Consider the following 19,431-nt stretch of genomic DNA (forward strand, 5'->3'; position numbering starts at 1 on the left):
AAATATCGCCAAAAGATTTCTTAGTGAGCATCTTAGTGAGGAAGCTTTATTCCAAGTTTGTTGCAATCAATCCAGTGGTTTCTCAGAAATCGTGATCAGTGAGTGAGTGAGTGAGTGAGTGAGTGAGTGAGAGAGTGAATGAGTGAGTCAGTGAGATAAGAATTTTGAAAGTATACATGAAATACAAATTCAAACGTGAACCGAGTTTGTTAATATTTCAAACAGGTGACATGAATTTGAATTTGATTTCGGATTTGAATTGAATTTGAATTTTCAATCAGATACCTGTGGATGAGAAAAGTGCGTGAGGTCTACTGTTCACAGAACCACTTGTATTTAATTTAGCAAGAGAATATAATATTTATCAATAATTTCATAACGAATTTCCATAATAAAGATGAAATATTTTATTAATTATTTATCAATTTTACTTTCTTGAAAGACGATCTGGCAACAGAGCAAAGCGAGAAGAGATAGCGCTATCCGCTTTGTTGAATGATAGACAAGGATAGCAATACCATTGCTAATCAAACACTGCCTTATAACGTGGACCACACTATACACCCACGTATCTCACAACTTGAAACGTTTCCATCAACTTTTGTATTTGAACAGCTGTCGCCCCAAATCAAAATTATTGTTGAATCGAGTATAACGATGTAGCTATTGATTTTCTTGATTTCATTAATCAGAAGCCTATTGTACGATAGTTGGAAAATCATATAAGAATCAGGGTAACTCTAAGCAATTCCCTTTATAGATTCAGAGATTTGAGCTGCATAATCAACCCTGTGTTAGTTTCTTGCTTCATAAATTTCCAAAGTTCATAAATTTTTCAATTTTCCGGTAATCTGTTTTGTAGAAAGCTGCAATGAAGATCAACCTCATTTTTTTTCCGGTGGTTTTGGTAAATATTGATTTATTTTTATGTCAGTAATATTACTAAATCCTTGGTCATATATATGTCGAGCACTTGAGTCCAAATTTGCAGGTTTGAGAAAATGTAGTCCAAAGTTTTCTTGTATGTTCAAACATTTTTTAAGAATATTTTCGATCCTATCACAATGGAACGTACAAGAGTGTTCAAAATACACATATTCATGATTCTATTATTCCAAGTGATGAAAAAATGAAGAACTACTAATTCAATTATGACTTCAGTTGTTTGGTCCAAGACAAATATGACATAAGTTGACCATTTTACCAAATGATACTTTACACCATCCAAACAGCAAGGATCAATTCTTGAATCATGTCGACTATTTTCGTTGTTTCCATCATCGATATTCGTCTTGTTGTAACGAAGAGATTGAGATCATTTCCAAGTCTCTATCTTAAAGTAGTCATGGAAAAATCTATTTTATAGTTCTAGCGTGTTACCTCATGCGTATGGAAAAACGCACCACAAATCATGCAGGGTTTCTTTTTGGAGGGCGCTGGGGAATTCATTTTTTGATGTATAGCGCATCAAGATATATCGTTTAGAAGTTGAAAAAATGCTCTAAATTTCATCGATTTAAAACTTATCTGTATCTCTTGCTCAAAAAAAGTTATAATGGGATGAAATTTGAACAAATTAGAAAAAAAAAAATTTTTTGGGCTTTTGAAGGTCAACTAAAAAAATTTGAACTAAAAAAATATGCGTTTTAGATGGAAATTTTATGAAACAAAATTGTAGAGGAAGGTTTTGAAAATATTTTCGTCTAAAAAAAAACGGTTGAATATCTCAAACGGCTATTGAATACAGCGATATAGCATAACCCTAAAAAGTTTGGCGGCCATCTTGTTTCCGAGGTGTTTGCCTGTGATTTCGACTTATCATCACGATCCTTATCATACTAGACCTAACGTAGAAATAAGATATCTTCCACGGCTGTTACTCAAAAATGACCACGGAATGACATTTGCGCCCGGACTATATGAAAAAGTTAGTAGGCTGGAAAATCGTTTGTAGACAACGTTATACCATTATAATTTCAGATTAACCCATAAAACAATCTTGATAGACCAATGTATTGCAATAACCGAAAAACCGATCCAGATAAATCCGATGCATTGCATTCATCCTATTATATTAAGCGAGCAATTTCTGTATTTATATATCTGGCTATTTTTATATCTGACTATTTTATATCTGGCTATTTTTATATCTGGTTATTTATGCTTTACGGGTCTCGAAAATGGCTCAAACGATCCTCATGAAATTTGGAACATGTAGGTTTATGATATAGATTCGATTGCACTATGTCTCATTCTTTGGAAAACTCGCTGAACGACATGAAAGGTAATTCATCCTTGGAAAACAGATGATAATTTCGTCTCTCTCGATAACAGAAGATGCGTGTGCCTGTGTGTGAGAGAGACAGAATCATTTCCAGCTGTGTAATCATAATCAATCAGAGAGAAATTTTATCTAGCTAGACAATTCAATCGATTTGATCACATAATCTGATTTGTTGACATGACATGATAATCCTCCTAAACTAGAGTATATATCATAATTTTCAAAGGTGATCATTATTTGACAATTTCAAGTGATTAGTGAGTGTTATTTTGTTATTCAATTTGGTTTGTATATAATCTAAATTATATTTTTTCTGTTTTCAAATGTTTGAACCTGAATTCATTGTATGGAACATTACCTACTTTCTGGACTATTTATAGTGTAAAAATCAAAATTCGGGGTAAAAAAGTTTTGGGCTGTGCCTGTTAGTACTTCCCCAATCATTTTAAAGAATTGTGTTCGGTTTATCAAAAGTCAATAAATAAATAACGAGCGAAGCTCGGTGCCCCGATATTATAAATGCACTAAACAACAAATGCTGGTATAGATCACATGTTCTACGAGTCAAAATATGTCTAGAATCGAAATATCTCATCCCCGAAATTCACAAGCTGAAGTATAGCCAAACTACAAAATATAAACACGACCTAGAAGATGATGAAACCTTAAGGATTTGAAAGATTAGGTTAGGAGGTGGGGTTTTTGCTTTTAAATGGCGAAATGCTTGTATTATTTTAATGTTTTGATAATATTATTGTAAAGCAGAAACAGAAAGCTTACATGTCAGAACATGTTTGTGTTATATAATTTGACTATACGTCACCGTATGATTTTCAAGAATGCGATATTCTGCCTGCTCAGTACTACAGTCTACGTCACGGCTACAGTTCCCCCCTCCAATAACATTTCAACTTACATTCTGTCCACTAATTTGGGCGCACACCACTTAGTCGAGACCACGATCTATTTATACTAAGTTAGTATTAAGTTAGTATAATATATAGATAGTTGGTCTAGACAAAAGTTGCGTTTCTTGTGAAACACTTAAGATAAAAAATCGAAAAAGTAGTCAATGTTGTAGAGAATTCTTTCTTCTTTCCGCTCTCATGAATCGTTTTCCTGATTTCAATACCGTTCAAAAGTTACAGCTAATTGAAAAAGTGATTATTTTTATTTTCTCATTTTTCTGCAATTTTACCGTTATTCAAGAGTCTCTAAAACGAGTAAGATACATGATAGAAACTTGCGAAACTTGGTTTCAAATGGAAGAGAATTATATGGTCTATAAGCTACGTTGCTTCAAACCCATCTTGCATGACTGTTTATCATCGAAAAACTATCTACACTGTGAAAATGAGGAAAATATTGAAAATTTCTTGATTTTTTTAATCAAACGTATCTTACCTCACGATTATATTTTCACAAAATTCATCCACCTAACATGAAAGAGGAGATAATGTTCTCCAAATCAAGCCCAATACCATTTTCTATCATTTCGGGTTACCGAGATATACAGTTATGAATATAGAATTGACCATTTTCCTGTGTATTTAAATAGGGCTAAAATACACTGAGAGTTGATTTTTCATTTTTTCATCAAATTTCAATTATGATACATGATTTTGAACCGCCTTGACGAGCTGAGAAGAATAAGCTGTAGTACGAGGATATCTGATCATTTTATCAAAAGTTATAAGTGTTTAAAGTTTTGATCCTTGACATATCCTTATGACGTACCCCACTAGGAAATACTGAAATCAAATGTTTCTAACGGATGATTCTCATTGGAAATAGCCCGCGTGAGATGATTTCAGCCGAAATATGTATTTTTTTGTTGGAAGGCCTTGAAAAGGTATTATAATGAAAAATTTGTATTTTGGCTGTAGGACATGATTTTCTATTTTTGGGTATATTCCTCCTCCCCCTACTACTAAATTCGAAAAATCCCAAGGATTCCTGTTCATAATGAATTGTTCTTTCACGTGATGTGTGGTTTTCATCTATACTAGAAAAATAGCATGTTGTATAGGGTAGAAGTGGTAGGTTTGCATAAATTAGAAAACCCCTTAAAAATACCCCTTTTTGAAAATTCGTTACTTCGGAACCAAGATGGTAGAATCCTGCGCGACGACTCAATTCATTGAACATTTTATTCTCCATAATTTGTCGAGAATGATTTTTCTGAGAAACACAAGGTTCACGGGATGAAATGGGAAAATTGAAAAAAGTCCGAAATTTTGGAGGATTTTGGGGTTTTGGGGGTTTCTGGCGTGTCAGCAAATTTCAGATTCGAATTCAGCGCCCCAAAATACATATAGAACCGTCGAGAAAATTCTTTCGGGGCTGTTTCCTGAAAAACGACCATTTGACTGGACTATATAGAATGGTAAGCCCGTAAGAAGTATAGTTTTTGAGTTATAAGTTGGTAAATACCCAAAAATAATACGGCAATATTTTAAATTTGTGCATAGGCATGGGGACTTTTGAAGTTTTGATATTTTTACTCCCTAGCTAAGAGGATAACAAGTAGTTTGTCTTTGTTAAGTTATATTAATTTATAATTATCATCAAAGTAGAATCTAGAAACTTCATTACTGTATTTCACGGATTGAACTGAAGCCAGTTGATCATGTTTCGACTAGATCCTGCTATATATCCTGCTTAATATCGGGGCACCGAGCTTCGCTCGTTATTATTCATTTATTGATAAACAGAACACAATTCTTCAAAATGATTGAGGAAGGACTAACAGACACAGCCAAAAACGGTTTCTTCCCTAATTTGATTTATACACTATAAATAGTCGAAAAAGTAAGTTATGTTCAATACACTTGAATTCAGGTCCAATTTTCAGTCCATATATTGAAAACAGGAAAGTTCTAATTTAGATTGTTCACAAACCAAATTGAATAACAAAGTAACACTCACTAATCACTTGAAACTGTAAAATAATGATTAAATTTGAATGTTATGAAAACTCCAATTTAGAATGATATAACATGTCATGTCAACAAATCAGATTATTTTGATCAAGTCTATTAACATTTCTAGAATATATTTCTCTTGAGATACGATAAGCTGATTGATTACACACAGCTGATCTCCTACACAGGCACACGCATCTTCTGTTATCGACAGATGACGAAATTATCATCTGTTTCCCAAGGATGAATGATTGTTATCCTTTTCATGTCCTTCAGCGAGTTTTCCCAGGGATGAGACTTAGTGCAATCATATTTTTATATCATAAATCTACATTGTCCAAATTCCGTGAAAATCATTAGAGCCGTTTTTGAGATCAGTTCGACATACATAACCAGATAACCAGAGAACCAGATAACCATATACAGAGATTGCTCGCTTAATATGATAGGATTACCTTATACTGGATTCTGTAGTGCATTATGGAAGTTTGGCGTTTGGTTCCATAATGCTAAATACCCCTATAGGGTATTTTGAATTTTTTCAGTGATTTAACCATGCACCATAATGACCAACATTTTATTGGATAGCAACATTTTTTATTCTCTACAAGGTGGCAACACTAACTCAATTTCGCTAAAATTGGCGCTTGGTACCTTTATGCATAAAGCAGTCCTTACAGAGTGTTGTCGTTGAGTCAACTAAATTCAAGAGCTGAACCAGAAATTTGTTCAACTTATGAAATGTATGTTTGTATGCTAAACTTATTACATACTCAATATAAGTAGATTATGAAAATCTATGAATATTTTATGTTATTCAAATACTGAATCCCTTCATTATGACAACTTTTGCCACAGCGCTAGCGCTATCTGTCGGCAGTGAACTAAGGTCTATAAAAACCAGGTCAAGACACCCTTGTTCCTCATTGAGCAGCCATTTTGTGCATTTTTCTATGGCGGCACATTTGAAAACTAATTCGATTTGCTCGTAACACGATCATGCATTTTGAATTTCAAAAACAATATTCTGGCTCAGGTAATAAGTAAATTCAGGTTTCAGATTTTTTATAATGAAAAATCGAAAAAGTAGTCAATGTTGTAGAGAATTCTTTCTTCTTTCCGCTCTCATGGATCGTTTTCCTGATTTCAATACCGTTCAAAAGTTACAGCTAATTGAAAAAGTGATAATTTTCATTTTTTCTGCAATTTTACTGTTATTTAAGAGTCTCTAAAACGAGAAAGATACATGATAGAAACTTGCGAAACTTGCTTTCAAATGGAAGAGAATCACATGGTCTATAAGCTACGTTGCTTTAAACCCATCTTGCATGACTGTTTATTATCGGAAAACTGTCTAGAGTGTGAAAATGAGGAAAATATCGAAAATTTCTTGATTTTTTTAATCAAACGTATTTTACCTCACGATTATATTCTTACAAAATTCATTTACCTAACATAAAAGAGGGGATAATATTCTCCAAATCAAGCCCAAGTACCATTTTCTATAATTTCGGGTTACCGAGATATATAGTTTTGAATATAGAAATTGGCCATTCTTCTGTATATTTAAATAGGGGCTAAAATACACTGAAAGTGATTTTCTTTATTTTTCCATCAAATTTCAAATATGATACATGATTTTGAACCGCCTTGACGAGCTGAGAAGAATAAGCTGTAGTACGAGGATATCTGATCATTCTGTCAAAAGTTATAAGTGTTCAAAGTTTTGATCCTTGACATATCCTCATGACGACGTACCCCCCACTAGGAAATACTGAAATCAAATGTTTCTAACGGATGATTCTCATTGAAAATAACCCGCGTGAGATGAATTCAGCCGGAATATGTATTTTGTTAGGAAGGCCTTGAAAAGGTATTATAATGAAAAATTTGTATTTTGGCTGTTGGACATGATTTTCTATTTTGGGTATATCCCCCTCCCCACACTACTAAATTCGAAAATTCTCAAGGATTCCGGTTCATAATGAATTGTTTTCACGTGATGTTTGGTTCTCATCTATACTAGAAAAATATCCATGTTGTATAGGGTAGAAGTGGTAGGTTTGCATAAATTTAAAAATCCCTTAAAAAATACCCCTTTTTTGAAAATTCGTAACTCCAGAACCAAAGATGGTAGAATCCTGCGCGACGACTTAATTTATTGAACATTCTATTCTCCTTAGTTTTGTCGAGAATGATTTTTCTTGAGAAACACAAGGTTCACGAGATAAAATGAGAAAATTGAAAAAAGTCCGAAATTTTGGAGGTTTGGGGGTGAAGCCGCCCTCTGGCGTGTCAGCAAATTTCAGATTCAAATTCAGCGCCCCAAAATACATATAGAACCTGTAACGTATCAAAATCTGATGGGTAAATAAAATCCCTATTTGAAAGAAATTTATAGGTCTGAAGTGGAATAATAGTCTAGCATCGCCAAATGTGATAACGTTTTCAAAGATTAGATAATATCAGGTATCATGGCTAAATTTAGAACGGCCGAATAGAAATGGAAATAATTTGCTACTTATATAATATTATATAAAGTATTGGAAAATTTGAGGTTAGGCGTAAAATATCTATTGATCGGCAACATAATGATCGATTGAGTCGCATAACGTGAAATCTAGCCAGACACCTTGGCAAAAATTTATTGTAACTAAATGGTATGCAACTAGAGGAACCAAAAAAGCACATGGCTAATTGTTATAAAGTGAGAAACAACCTATAAACATTAGAAAATTGTATTGCATGTAAAAAATGTACTAAAAACCCAAGATAAAAATAAATTAATGTATTGAGGAAGTACGAGGTTCGTAGGCGCATGTATACTGTAACAAATTTGCATGAGCCAATCAAATGGTAGCAATCGATGGGCGGTAATAGTGAGCCGATTCAAATGTATTTGTATATATTTCTATAAATGATAAGAGTTTATGAATTATTGTTGTTCAGTTAATGTATTGGATATGGCCCGAAGACAGATAAAATGTCAGATGTGTGACATAAGTAATAATTTAATAGTTTGGCACGAACTATTTGAGCCTTGAATGGCGTATTAATGAATTATTTAAATTTTATGTAAATTTGCAAGTTGGAAATGAAAATTGTGAAAAGAAAAGTAGAACTTGCCCACTTGCCTGCCAACCACTACCATGGAATGTCACCAAAACTTATAGAGCACAATATCTTTTACTGTACATTTTTAACGACTGAAAGTTTAATCAAATTATCAATTTCCATAAGACTTTGTGATGCTATAGTAAAGCAAAAGTCATTCAAATATTTTTAATCCCTTGGAAGAGATGACTTCGGCCACCAATAATCCAGGACTACCAGGAATTCCGGATCGTCGCCGACAACTTATAAAAATTTAGCACCTGAGTGGAAAATAGTTGAAATGAGAATAGGGCGCCCTCAGTGCTTCGAGTGGAATAAGAAATAAAAGCTAGCTCGTCGGAAAAGGTTTTAAATATTAAGAAATTGATTAAAATACTTGCGCAAGTCTTAAAATGGTATAAGAAATATTTTATTGAATAGGAACGAGTCAATTTACATATATCAAAGGATACACCAATCAAGAGAATATAAGTTCCAAGCTTGTAATGCTAACATTCATCCAATCATTCATTTTATAATACAATTTGTAATAGGTAATATAATGTAGCTCTGGTTCTTTGGATAAATTGGTTTATCTAATTCCATCAGGTGCCGAATCTTACAACCTGAGATAAATGTATTTATTATAAAGAAATTTATTGGAAACTATAGAAATTAATATATATTTAATTATTGATTTGTCAATTTATCATGCTCTAATTTGGGAAGTAATATATAAAAATAGGATTATCCTAAGTTGATGTCAAAGCTACATGCAAATAAATGCATATGATCAATGAATTGAAAAGCACATGGTAAAGTTTCGTGCTATAGAACTGAAAAATAGTACTGATCTGTGATATTTTATTTGATTTCATTCTTGTTTTATTGTATATTTGTTGTTCTATATATTTTCTATATTGATCTGATTTTGAAAATTATTCATTTAATATATGTATCAAATTTTTTATGGTGTACCATTCATTTTTACTCCTCAATATCATAGAGTATGAATCTCATATATATTTGTTAATAATCAGTATTAAATTATTGCAAGAGCTCCTGTATGAGCCTATTAGGATTTTTTTTTAACGAAATTGTATCCTAGAAAACCACGACCAGATTTTATAGTTTTTCATTCTCATGCTCTACCGATTGACGCCAAGCAGGAGGCAAAGCGTTATTCATTAAAAAATAACGTCAGAAACCGTCGAGAAAAATTCTCTCGCGGGGCTGTTTCCTGAAAAACGACCATTTGACTGGATTATATAGGATGGTAAGGCCCGTAAGAAGTATAGTTTTTGAGTTATAAGTTGGTAAATACCCAAAAAATAATATGGTAATTTTAAATTTGTGCGTAGGCATGGGGACTTTTGAAGTTTTGATATGTTTACTCCATAACTAAGAGGATAACAAGTAGTTTGTCTTTGTTAAGTTATATTAATTTATAATTATCATCAAAGTAGAATCTAGAAACTTCATTACTGTATTTCACGGATTGAACTGAAGCCAGTTGATCATGTTTCGACTAGATCCTGCTTGTTATAGCCTCTTCCATTGTGGTAGTGCTAGAACATCTTTTCCTAAACTCATCAATTTTCCAAGAATCATTAACATTCATAACATTACAACATCAGTCAGATCAGTGGTTACTTAGCCTACTGCAATGGAACTATGTTCCTTCATGCTTAATATCGGGGCACCGAGCTTCGCTCGTTATTATTCATTTATTGATAAACAGAACACAATTCTTCAAAATGATTGAGGAAGGACTAACAGACTAATGATTAAATTTGAATATTATGATAAACTCCAATTTAGAATGATATAACATGTCATGTCAACAAATCAGATTATTTTGATCAAGTCTATTAAAATTTATAGAATATATTTCTCTTGAGATACGATAAGCTGATTGATTACACACAGCTGATCTCCTACACAGGCTCACGCATCTTCTGTTTTCGACAGATGACGAAATTATCATCTGTTTCCCAAGGATGAATGATTGTTATCCTTTTCATGTCCTTCAGCGAGTTTTCCCAGGGATGAGACTTAGTGCAATCGAATTTTTATATCATAAACCCACATTGTCCAAATTCCGTGAAAATCATTAGAGCCGTTTTTGAGATCAGTTGGACATACATAACCAGATATCCTGATAACCATATATCCAGATATCCATATAACCAGATAACCATATACAGAAATTGCTCGCTTGATATAATAGGATTATCTTATACTGAATTCTTTAGTGCATTATGGAAGTTTGGCGTTTGGTTCCATAATGCTAAATACCCCTATAGGGTATTTTGAATTTTTTCAGTGATTTAACCATGCACCATAATGACCAGACATTTTATTGGATAGCAAAATTTTTTATTCTCTACAAGGTGGCAACACTAACTCAATTTCGCTAAAATTGGCGCTTGGTACCTTTATGCATAAAGCCGTCCTTACAGAGTGTTGTCGTTGAGTCGACTAAATTCAAGAGCTGAACCAGAAATTTGTTCAACTTATGAAATATATGTTTGTATGCTAAACTTATTACATACTCAATATAAGTAGATTATAAAAATCTATGAATATTTTATGTTATTCAAATACTGAATCCCTTCATTATGACAACTTTTGCCACAGCGCTAGCGCTATCTGTCGGCAGTGAACCAAGGTCTATAAAAACCAGGTCAAGACACCCTTGTTCCTTATTGAGCAGCCATTTTGTGCATTTTTCTATGGCGGCACATTTGAAAACTAATTCGATTTTCTCGTAACACGATCATGCATTTTGAATTTCAAAAACAATATTCTGGTTCAGTTAATAAGTAAATTCAGGTTTCAGATTTTTTAATAATGAAATTTCAATAATATATGGTTCTCTAATTTATGTATTATTGAAAATTGTTCTTATACTTGTAACATGTTATGATTCATAAGGCATTGGGACAAGAGGCAACCCTCAAAAGCAGTTGAAAGTTCCCAGTCAATTGAATCTATAAATCTAAACAATAATTCAGTTCCTATTTTGAATCTAAATACTATTATTCTGTCGGAAGAACTTATTTTACTATTCAAAGCCAAGCAATGTCCCTTGGAAAAAATTACAAATAACACATCATGTTGTTCATTTTACTAAGCTGATAAATTTTAAAATTGATGAACTAGAACCCCACAGAATGGCGATTTTACAATGCATCACGGGATCGTGTAGACTAATGACCTGTATTTATAGACCTTGGCAGTGAACTCTGCCAGAACTGGTACTCCACCAGAGCTGACTACTTTTACGTTGTTGTAACAGGTTTTCACGGATCACATAAGTTATCGAAATTATTTAATTTGCAATTTTTATAAATAATGTAGGTGGAGGAGAAATGTTGTGTACCCACATCACGAGTGTGGAAAATGATTTTCCTCCCTCAGGGAGAAAAAGCTGTACTTCATACTCTACATATAAAAATAAATTTTTTTTCAAATTCTGAACACTGAATGGTAACAAATTATTTTTGCAGCTTTTCCATTTTGATGCAAAAGGAGCAATACAGGAAGCCAAATCATGGGTGAGTGGACTTTTGTAATAATATTGAATACGAGCAGGTGTTAACTGTGCTCCACAAGGGTCTGTTGAGGTGCGTACAGATATACGCGCCGCGAACATGAGCAATACACTTTTAATCAGCTGACTATATCTGTATTTTTACAGAAACGGTAAGATACAGATATAAAAAGCTTGGCATCAGCTTATTAAAAGTGAATTGCTCATGTTCGCGGCGCGTAAATTTGTACACACCTTCAGAAGCACAAATAGATTGAATCTAGTTCCATGCTGATATTAAAAGTATTAACATCTGTAATCATTCATGATAGAAACATCATTTGATTAGGCTTTCATATTGAGTAAACATTGTATGATAGAAAATAGTATATTTCGCACCTATAGTGAGGTCCACGTTATAATGGCAGTGTATGATTTGCAATGGTGTTGCTATCCTTGTCTATCGTTCAACAAAGCAGATGGGGCTATCTCTTTCACGCATTACGATGTTGCCACATCGTTTATCAACAATGTAGAAATTCAACTAATTGACAAAATATTTTATCTCAATCATGAAAATTTATTATTACATCTTTAAAAAATATATTTTCTCGACAAATAAAATATGATTAACTGTTTTCAACAATAATGAACAGTTAAATTCAACAGATATACCGGTATCAGCTGTTTGGGTGGCAAGGCTGAGATCTGGCAAGCCTTTTCTCCTATATTCCTACACTGCCATTATAACGTGGACCTCACTATAGGGCCGAAAATGTGCGTTTAACGGCTCGAAATCGGTTTTCAATTCCGAGGCCATAGGCCGAGGACTAGAAAAGATTGAGAGCAGGTAACACATTTTTGCCCATGGTGTGAACGCCGCTATTATTCACCACACCAAAAAAACAAACAATATAATTATGATAATAATTGTTAATAAGCACATCCGAAAGCAAAACTGGAAGGCCATAGCTCTATAGCAAATCTGAGGTAATCTATATCAGGAAATTGTCCAAGTAGTTCAAAAAATATCCACCAGGTTTAGTGGTAAACGCAGTACTAAGTCTGGAGACAACAATAATCTTTCTTAGAGATAGAAGTTCTATTTTACTGTGAATATTGAATTTGAATAGTTTATAGTATCTTATTTGTATTCCATTCATCCAAATAAAATGATAGTATCTTATTGCAGAATGCTTTATTCAATTCAAGAAGCATAAACTGATTCCGTTCCCTGAACTATTTTTGTAAAAACGTTCAGCATCAAAGAAATTGTCCAAGTAGTTACAAAATTATCCACCATGAAATTCAGTTGTACGTCAAAAGCACAGAATACAGCAGTTATAGCAGTTTTCCCTGGTCAAGAGGTAGAGTATTAGACCAATAACTTATCCTTAAAGTGACAGTATCATATATATTCTGTTCTATTCTACAACACTCCAGCTTATTGAAGGGTTCCCATACATATGACTCACCATGTACATACAACGGGACTGATAAATATGCTCCTGATATCTATCAAAATAACTTTCTGGTAGCAAAATTAATAGAGGACAAGGTAGGCTGAGTCCTGAATACAACTCGTCCTACCAAAACAATAGGTAATGCGAATAATTGCAAAATCAAATAGTGAATGATTGTTATTTTTATTGTTGAATTAATTGTGATGTAAGTTTCAAAATACATAAGTTGAATGTGATGCCAATTGTAAAGACTTTTAAATTGTGAAAAAAACAAATTCAAAAAAATAAATGATTTTGTATTCAAAATTTTGAATATTATTCAATGTCCTGAAATGACAAACTCTTTGATTGCCTTTGTAGGCACAGCTCATAAGTAAGATAAATCTATATAAGTAAATGAACAATAGCAGTATGAATGATAATGGATGAATGAAAATAGACAGATGAATAAATAAGAATGGATGATATTTCAAATTTATGATGAATATACAATTACTCAACCTGAATATCTTGAGGATGTCGAAGCTGTCGAAGATTGTAGGCATTTTCAAGAAATGCTCCGGCAATGGAAATCATCATCACCATACCGGCCAGAGAGTGGGAGGGTATATGTAACCCCAAAGTGGAATGCTAAATTGCACAGTCGACCAAGTGAGTGAGAGGGTATATGGAACCCCAAAGTGGATGCAATTTCGACTGTCAATAGAGACTGCAGACCTTTATCGGAAGATTCGATCGTAGGTAGAATTGTAGAACAGATTCGGTAGCAGATTGATTCGAGAGATGTAGAGAGAGATTGATTGAGTTTCCTAAAATCTAAACTGTGGACAGAGGAAAAGAAAATACCCTACGGTAAGAAAATATGTTGACTGTAGCAACAGCGCTCTGAACTACACAGAGTTCAGAGTACAGAGAGTTTGAAAACAAGAATATGAAATGAAGATTTGTAGAAACATCAAGCAATCTTGATGATCTTGGAATTTTGCAGAAATGCAATGGAATCAAAATTCTAAATTGACATCTTTCAAAAAAGATTGAAATAGATGAACAATGTAAAATTGGAAAGAGCTTTAAACTAAATTCTAAAAATTGAGTTCAGAAAAGCATGTCAAATTGAAAGTGAGGTTACACCTACCAGAAGTTTGAGATTCAAACACAATCCGTGAAGACATACAAGTTGTTTGATTGAATTAGGCCAATATTTATCGCAAATATGCCAATGAAACATGAAAGTACTGAATATTCAGCTGGAATAAATTCAAATTCGAAAATTGAAACAAGAGCTGGCCAATTCCCACATTCTGGAATCGAGTTGAAAACAAAGAAGCAGCACACCAGCGCCACACAAACCGAGTGGAGCAAAAAATTATTACAAAGATACAAATATTGAAAACAATGCAGACTAAATCGGCCAAACGTTGACTATACTGGCAATTCGCTAAGTTCAAAGATCAAGGATGATGCAAATTGAGTTTTAACATAGACTGGGCCCCGTTTTGCAATTAGAAGAATTGTAAAACAAAGAAGAAAGAAAAAAAATGTTAAAGAGATTTGCATCATTCGCTATCATATAATGGCAGAGGTGCAACACTAGCAATAGAACGTTTGAAAACACCAGAGTCAGTTAGAACCTGGATGACTCTAACCTTGTCATCAGAGCCAGGGAAAACCTCTGTAATATGTCCAAGCTTCCAGAGTGTTGGTGGTGTCCCAGGATCCTCCAATAGCACAAGAGTGCCAACTTGAAGATTGGGTGATGAAGAAGACCATTTATGTATTTTCTGAAGAGTAACTAAATATTCTTCAGATCATTGTTGCCAAAATTCCTTTGTGACTTCAGCAAGTCTATTCCAACGTGCAAGAAAATTCACATGTTTGAATTTCTGCTTATGAGAAGGCAAAGCATTGAGTGGGCGCGCAATGAGAAAATGCCCAGGTGACAAAAATTGAAGATCAAGAGGGTCCTCAGACAATGGAACAATAGGTGAAGAATTCAAAATAGCTTCAACTTGTGCAGAAAGAGTACACATTTCTTCGAAATTCCAAATATGTTTGAAAGCAATAATTTTATATATACTCTTGAAATTCCTTATTCCTCTCTCCCACAGACCACCATGATGAGGAGCTCTTGGGGGAATGAAATTCCATTGAATGTGCAAAGATGCAGCTGAATTTTTAAGTATTTGTTGATTGCTAGGTAAGTTGAGGAAGTCACCTAACTCTTTGAGATCATTATTTGCACCCACAGAAGTGGTAGCATTGTCTGAATATATATTCCTTGGAATACCTCGTCTTGAGATGAAAAGGGGGAGATCAGCCAGAAAGACTGAAGTGGACAGCTCTGATACTACTTCTATATGTACAGCACGAGTTATCATGCAAATGGAAAATGCAAAATAGGCTTTACGAAATGTCCGAGTCTAGACCAACATTCATGAATGGAAAATCAATATTCACACGCACAGAGGGCAATTGACCCATCAATTGTGCAGCTTGAGTATGAGTGAAACGAAAACACTTGATACACTTTCGTAGAACATTCTTAACAGTACGCCTTGTTGATGGTATCCAGAACCGTTGTCTGATTGCAGCCATGGTTGCTTGCACATCAGCATGACACAATTTGTTATGATGATAAAAAATCAGTGCCTTGGTGAATTTGTGATTGGCAGGAAGCAATATCTGATGCTTGAAATCAAAATCAATATTAGCATTAGCTAAACGTCCTCCTACTCTTATGAGGCCATCAGAGTGAATGAACAAAGACAAAGAATGAAACTTACTGGAGGCATTCAACTCATCATTTGCACGTAAAATTTCCAACTCCCTGTGGAATGCTCCAGCTTGAATGGCCTTCAATAGATGAATTTCAGCATCTTCAATTTCATCAACTGAAAGGGCGTCAGTACGGCGATCAGCAACTTTCTGACGAATGTTATGCAAAAAACGCAGAACATAAGCAGTGAGACGAATAATTTTAAAACTATTGGAAACACGTTCAGAAATAATGGATGAAGGTGAAACAACTGCAGTATTTACAAGAACTGTATTGGGAGCTAGAATAGCTACATGAGAAGAGAATGACTGTTCCTCAGGGGCTGGTGGCGGTACAGGGTGCATGTGACCTAAATCTTCATATTCCTGCATAAATTCAACATATTGAGGTTTGAGCTCAGGTTCTTTAAGAAATCTTTTTTCCAATGAATGGAAACGTTTCATAGCTTGAGTCCTTGAATGACCAAGGGTGGCAAATGAATCCTTGCGAGGTAAGGACACTTGGAAACGACCATCTTCATGCCTGATGGTATTTTCTTTGTAGTGTGCTTCAACCCTAGCACACTCAGGAGAGACAGGAATAACTGAAGAGACTTCTTCCAGCTTCCAGAAGGTTTCCAACTGATTGGAGACTTCAGCTGTGGAGACAAAATTGGTAACAAATGATTAGATGATTTTTTGAGTGACACTGATTTAGGTAATTGACAAGAGCCAAAAACAATCCAGCCAAGTTTTGTATTTTGTAGGATTGGAACATCAGGTGACACAATAATTTGATTGCCAGTCATGATTGCGGCATAAACGTCAATACCCAATAGGATATCAATTTTCTTAGATTTATGAAAATTTGGATCTGCAAGTCGAATATTGCTTGGAATCTTGTAATAGTTAAGATCAATTGTGACACGAGGAATACATGAGGCAAATTTCTCAACAACAATACATTCTTGTTGCGTTGACCAAGTATGATCAGATGATTTTATTAATACTGAGTGAACAACTGTAGATTTGGCTTGCATACTGGACACTCCATTAATCAGATTAGTTACATGACGAGAAGGAAGAGCTAATCTATCAGCCAACTCTTGAGTGATGAGTGAACAATCACTTCCTGTGTCCATTAAAGCATTACATGCAATCAATTCACCATTTGAACTAACAACCAGAACCTCTGCGGTAGGTAATACTTTTTTTTTTTTTTTTTTTTTTTTAAGATTACGTCCTAAAGACTCCAGTCATGGAGTATAAGACAAGTCATGTTATTACATAATAATTCTAACACTAAGTAGTTCAACCTAGTTTAGGTTTGAAAGGAATTCTTGTACACTATAAAAAGCTTTATCAACTAAATATTTTTTCATTTGTTTTTTGAAAATCTTCAAATCATCATTACTTTTCAAGATTTGAGGTAGCTTGTTATAAAATTTCCTACCAATATAATCTGGTTTTTGTTCAAATAACCTACTATTGTGACCCATTATATGATAATCTGCTCTGTTTCGCGTATTATACTCATGAACATCTGAATTCTGGATCACACCACTCGTTTTCACATGCATTACAACTTCATATACATACAAAGATGGCACAGTTAATAGACCAAGCTTTTTAAATAAAGGCCTACAAGAGTCTAACCTATTCACTTTCTCTATACATCTGAGTGCCTTCTTTTGAATCTTAAACACCCTGTCCATATTTTGTTGAGATGAATTACCCCATACTAAAATAGCATACCTAATATGAGATAGTATAAGTCCATGGTAAGCAGTTAACAGTAGTTTTTTATCATTCAGCCTAGCAAGCTGCCGCAGGACAAATACCCCAGATGATATCTTATTACATATCCTCTCAATGTAAGGATGCCATGTTAATTTCCTGTCCAATAAAATTCCCAAGAATGCTACTTTCTCTTCTTGGTCTAATTCATTTTCCTCTACAAACACATTTATTTCTCTATCCTCTACTGAATTATATTTACTTTTGAATTGTAGGAATTGACATTTCTTACTATTTATTGTTAATTGCCTTCGCTTCAAGAATTGGACAATTGACTGTACTCCAGTAAAAGCATTTATTTCTAGACTATCTAATAAATAATTGTTAAAGATAAGCGATGTGTCATCAGCAAACAACAGAGCTCTGTGATCTTTTAACTCTTTTGGTAATTGGTTCACATACAACAGAAACAGTAAGGGACCCAGAATTGAGCCTTGAGGTACTCCAGCCTGGACCTCCAGTTTTTGAGATTTAATTTTTACTATTTCATTCCCATCCACCTTGGTAAGCTCAACCCACTGGTTTCTACCTATGAGATATGATTCAAACCATTTTAGTTCTATACCATTCACACCTACAGTTTTTAGTATTTCCAATAATATTCTATGGTTCACACAATCAAAAGCTTTCGATAAATCAAGAAATATTGCGGCTGCCTTCTCACCTGAATCTATTATATCTATTAGTCTTTCAACAAGGGATACTATTGCAGTCTTAGTAGATTTCCCTTTCTGGAACCCATGCTGTTCATCACATATGAAATTAATTTCTTCCAGGTGCATCAATAACCTATTTAAAACTACTCTTTCAAAAATTTTACTTATTACATTTAGAATACTAATGGGTCTATAATTTTCAACTCTTTCAGAATCACCGCTCTTGAAAATTGGCAAAATTTTTCCTTGTTTCAGATCATCAGGGAAAATACCCTGCTCCAGTGAAGTATTAAGGAGATGCAATAAAGGGTCCAGTAGATCATTTTCACATTCTTTTAAAATTTTGCTTGAGACCCCATCCAATCCTACTGGTTTTTTGTTATTCAAATTTTTTATTATTCTTGACAACTCATCTCTTGATAATGGATGAGATTTAAATACATTTTCAATTGGCTCAGCATTTAATGTAGTTGTATTATAAGTATTAGTGTTCAGTGACTTTTGGAGATTATATGCAACCTGTTGATAATATTTATTGAAAAAGTTACAAATGTCTATACTATCATCCATATAATTTCCATGTTCATCGATTATCCTAGGGACATTAGTAACTGTATCTTTTTGAGCTGCTCTCCTATTTCTATTAATTACCTCCCAAACAGCAGAGTTAAAATTGGTACTAGTTGTTAATATTTCAGCTGTTTTCTTACACTTAGCTTTCCTCACTTCTTTTGCATAGTTTTTCTTTAGACATTTGTATTTGACCTCACTCGGAACATCCCTCACTAATTTAAATTCCTCGTAAGCTTCCCTAACAATATTTCTTTGAGTAAGAATATCTTCAGTTATCCATTCATCTACTTTGTTTAATTTACTTTTTACTTTGACTTTTTTTATAGGACAGCATACACTAATGTGAAATCTT

At 33.8% G+C, this 19,431-nt stretch overlaps 1 protein-coding gene across 2 annotated transcripts in view; it reads left to right on the forward strand.

The window, feature by feature from the left end:
• Positions 1-748: 748 nt before the first annotated feature.
• LOC111059238 overlaps positions 749-19,431 on the forward strand; it is a 71,165-nt gene continuing 52,482 nt past the window's right edge. The window contains exons 1-2 of one of the 2 annotated variants that reach the window (XM_039435733.1): positions 749-907; positions 11,814-11,861. In XM_039435733.1, coding sequence (XP_039291667.1) covers positions 872-907; positions 11,814-11,861 — 84 coding nt within the window. In that variant the 5' untranslated portion in view covers positions 749-871. The remainder of the gene's footprint in view (positions 908-11,813; positions 11,862-19,431) is intronic. The other variant, XR_005572187.1, reaches the window with a different exon arrangement.

This window comes from Nilaparvata lugens, chromosome 9, assembly GCF_014356525.2.
Source record: "Nilaparvata lugens isolate BPH chromosome 9, ASM1435652v1, whole genome shotgun sequence".
NCBI lineage: Eukaryota > Metazoa > Arthropoda > Insecta > Hemiptera > Delphacidae > Nilaparvata > Nilaparvata lugens.